General features: G+C 67.2%; 1 protein-coding gene across 1 annotated transcript in view; it reads right to left on the reverse strand.

The window, feature by feature from the left end:
• LOC103612461 (UDP-galactose translocator-like) overlaps positions 1–1288 on the reverse strand; it is a gene marked incomplete at its 5' end in the record, with an annotated part of 3454 nt that extends 2166 nt beyond the window's left edge. Inside the window, 3 exons of the mRNA XM_017728747.1 lie at positions 3–62; positions 785–936; positions 1255–1288. Coding sequence (XP_017584236.1) covers positions 3–62; positions 785–936; positions 1255–1288 — 246 coding nt within the window. The remainder of the gene's footprint in view (positions 1–2; positions 63–784; positions 937–1254) is intronic.
• Positions 1289–1432: the final 144 nt, after the last annotated feature.

Consider the following 1432-nt stretch of genomic DNA (forward strand, 5'->3'; position numbering starts at 1 on the left):
GCCGTGCCCAGCAGCAGCACCGAGAACAGCGCCGTGGTCAGGATCTTCAGCTGGTACGTCACCTGTGGGGACAGCAGGGACAGCGGGGACAGTGACATGGGGACAGGGTCACCTGTGGGGACAGCGGGGACAGGGTCACCTGTGGGGACAGGGTCACCCGGGAGACAGGGACACCTGGGGGACAGCGGGGACAGGGTCACCTGGGGGACAGCGGGGACAGTGACACGGGGACAGTGACACCTGGCGGACAGCGGGGACAGTGACACCTGTGGGGACAGGGTCACCCGGGAGACAGGGACACCTGGGGGACAGCGGGGACAGTGGGGACAGTGACACAGGGACATGGACACGGGGACAGCGGGGACACCTGGGGGACACAGGAGACAGGGACACAGGGACAGGGACACCTGTGGGGACAGCAGGGACAGTCATACAGGGACAGCAGAGACAGGGACACCTGGGGACAGGATCCCCACGGGGACAGGGCACCATGGGGATGGGGACACCTGGGGACATAGACTGGGGTGGGAACAGGGTCACCTGGAGACACAGACACAGGTGTGGGAACAGGGACATGGGGACAGGGGCCACCAGGGGCCACCCGAGGCCACCAGGGGCACAGGGACACCGTCACCTGCAGGGACATCTGGGACAGGGATGGGGACCCCAGACACAGGGACAGGGACACGAGGACAGGGACACGGGCACAGGGACAGCACCGTGGTCCCCGAGGTTGCCACACATCCCCCCGTGGCCCCATGGCCCCAGGTGCCCCCTGTCCCACCTGGAAGGTGGCCGCGGGCAGGTTGGAGATGGCCACGTACTGCAGGTTGTTCTGCAGGGTGTAGATGAGCGAGGGCACAGCCAGGCGCAGCGTGTCCCCAAACTGTCCCACCACGGCCTCGTGCAGCGTCACCGCCGTCTGCCGGACACTGCCTGGGGCACAGGGGACACCGCCCGGGCTGGCCACACCCCCCATCGCTGCCACCCCCCAGTCCCCTCCTGTCCCTGCCACGTGTCCCCTTCACCCCTCCCACGTCCCATCGTGTTCCCAAGGTCTCTCCTGTGTCCCCTCTATGTCCCCTCACCCCCAGGTCTCTCTCGTGTCCCTGTCACATCCCCCCCTCGTGTCCCTGCATCCTTTTGTGTCCCCATCCCCACCTCAGAGCTGGAGCAGAAGGAAGAGGAGACAGCACCGGCTGTGTCCCTGTTCTCTCATGGCCTCGTCCCCATGTCCCCAAAGTCCCCCCTCACCGCGGTGCTGGATCAGCAGCAGGCACAGACCGTGACCGTGTCCCCCCCATGTCCCCCCGGTGTCCCCTGTCCCCCCTCACCACGGTGCTGGATCAGCAGCAGGCACAGACCGTGTCCCCCCCATGTCCCCAATGTCCCCCTGTCCCCCCTCACCGCGGTGCTCGGTCAGCAGGCGCAC

Source organism: Corvus brachyrhynchos, unplaced genomic scaffold (assembly GCF_000691975.1).
Source record: "Corvus brachyrhynchos isolate BGI_N302 unplaced genomic scaffold, ASM69197v1 scaffold820, whole genome shotgun sequence".
NCBI lineage: Eukaryota > Metazoa > Chordata > Aves > Passeriformes > Corvidae > Corvus > Corvus brachyrhynchos.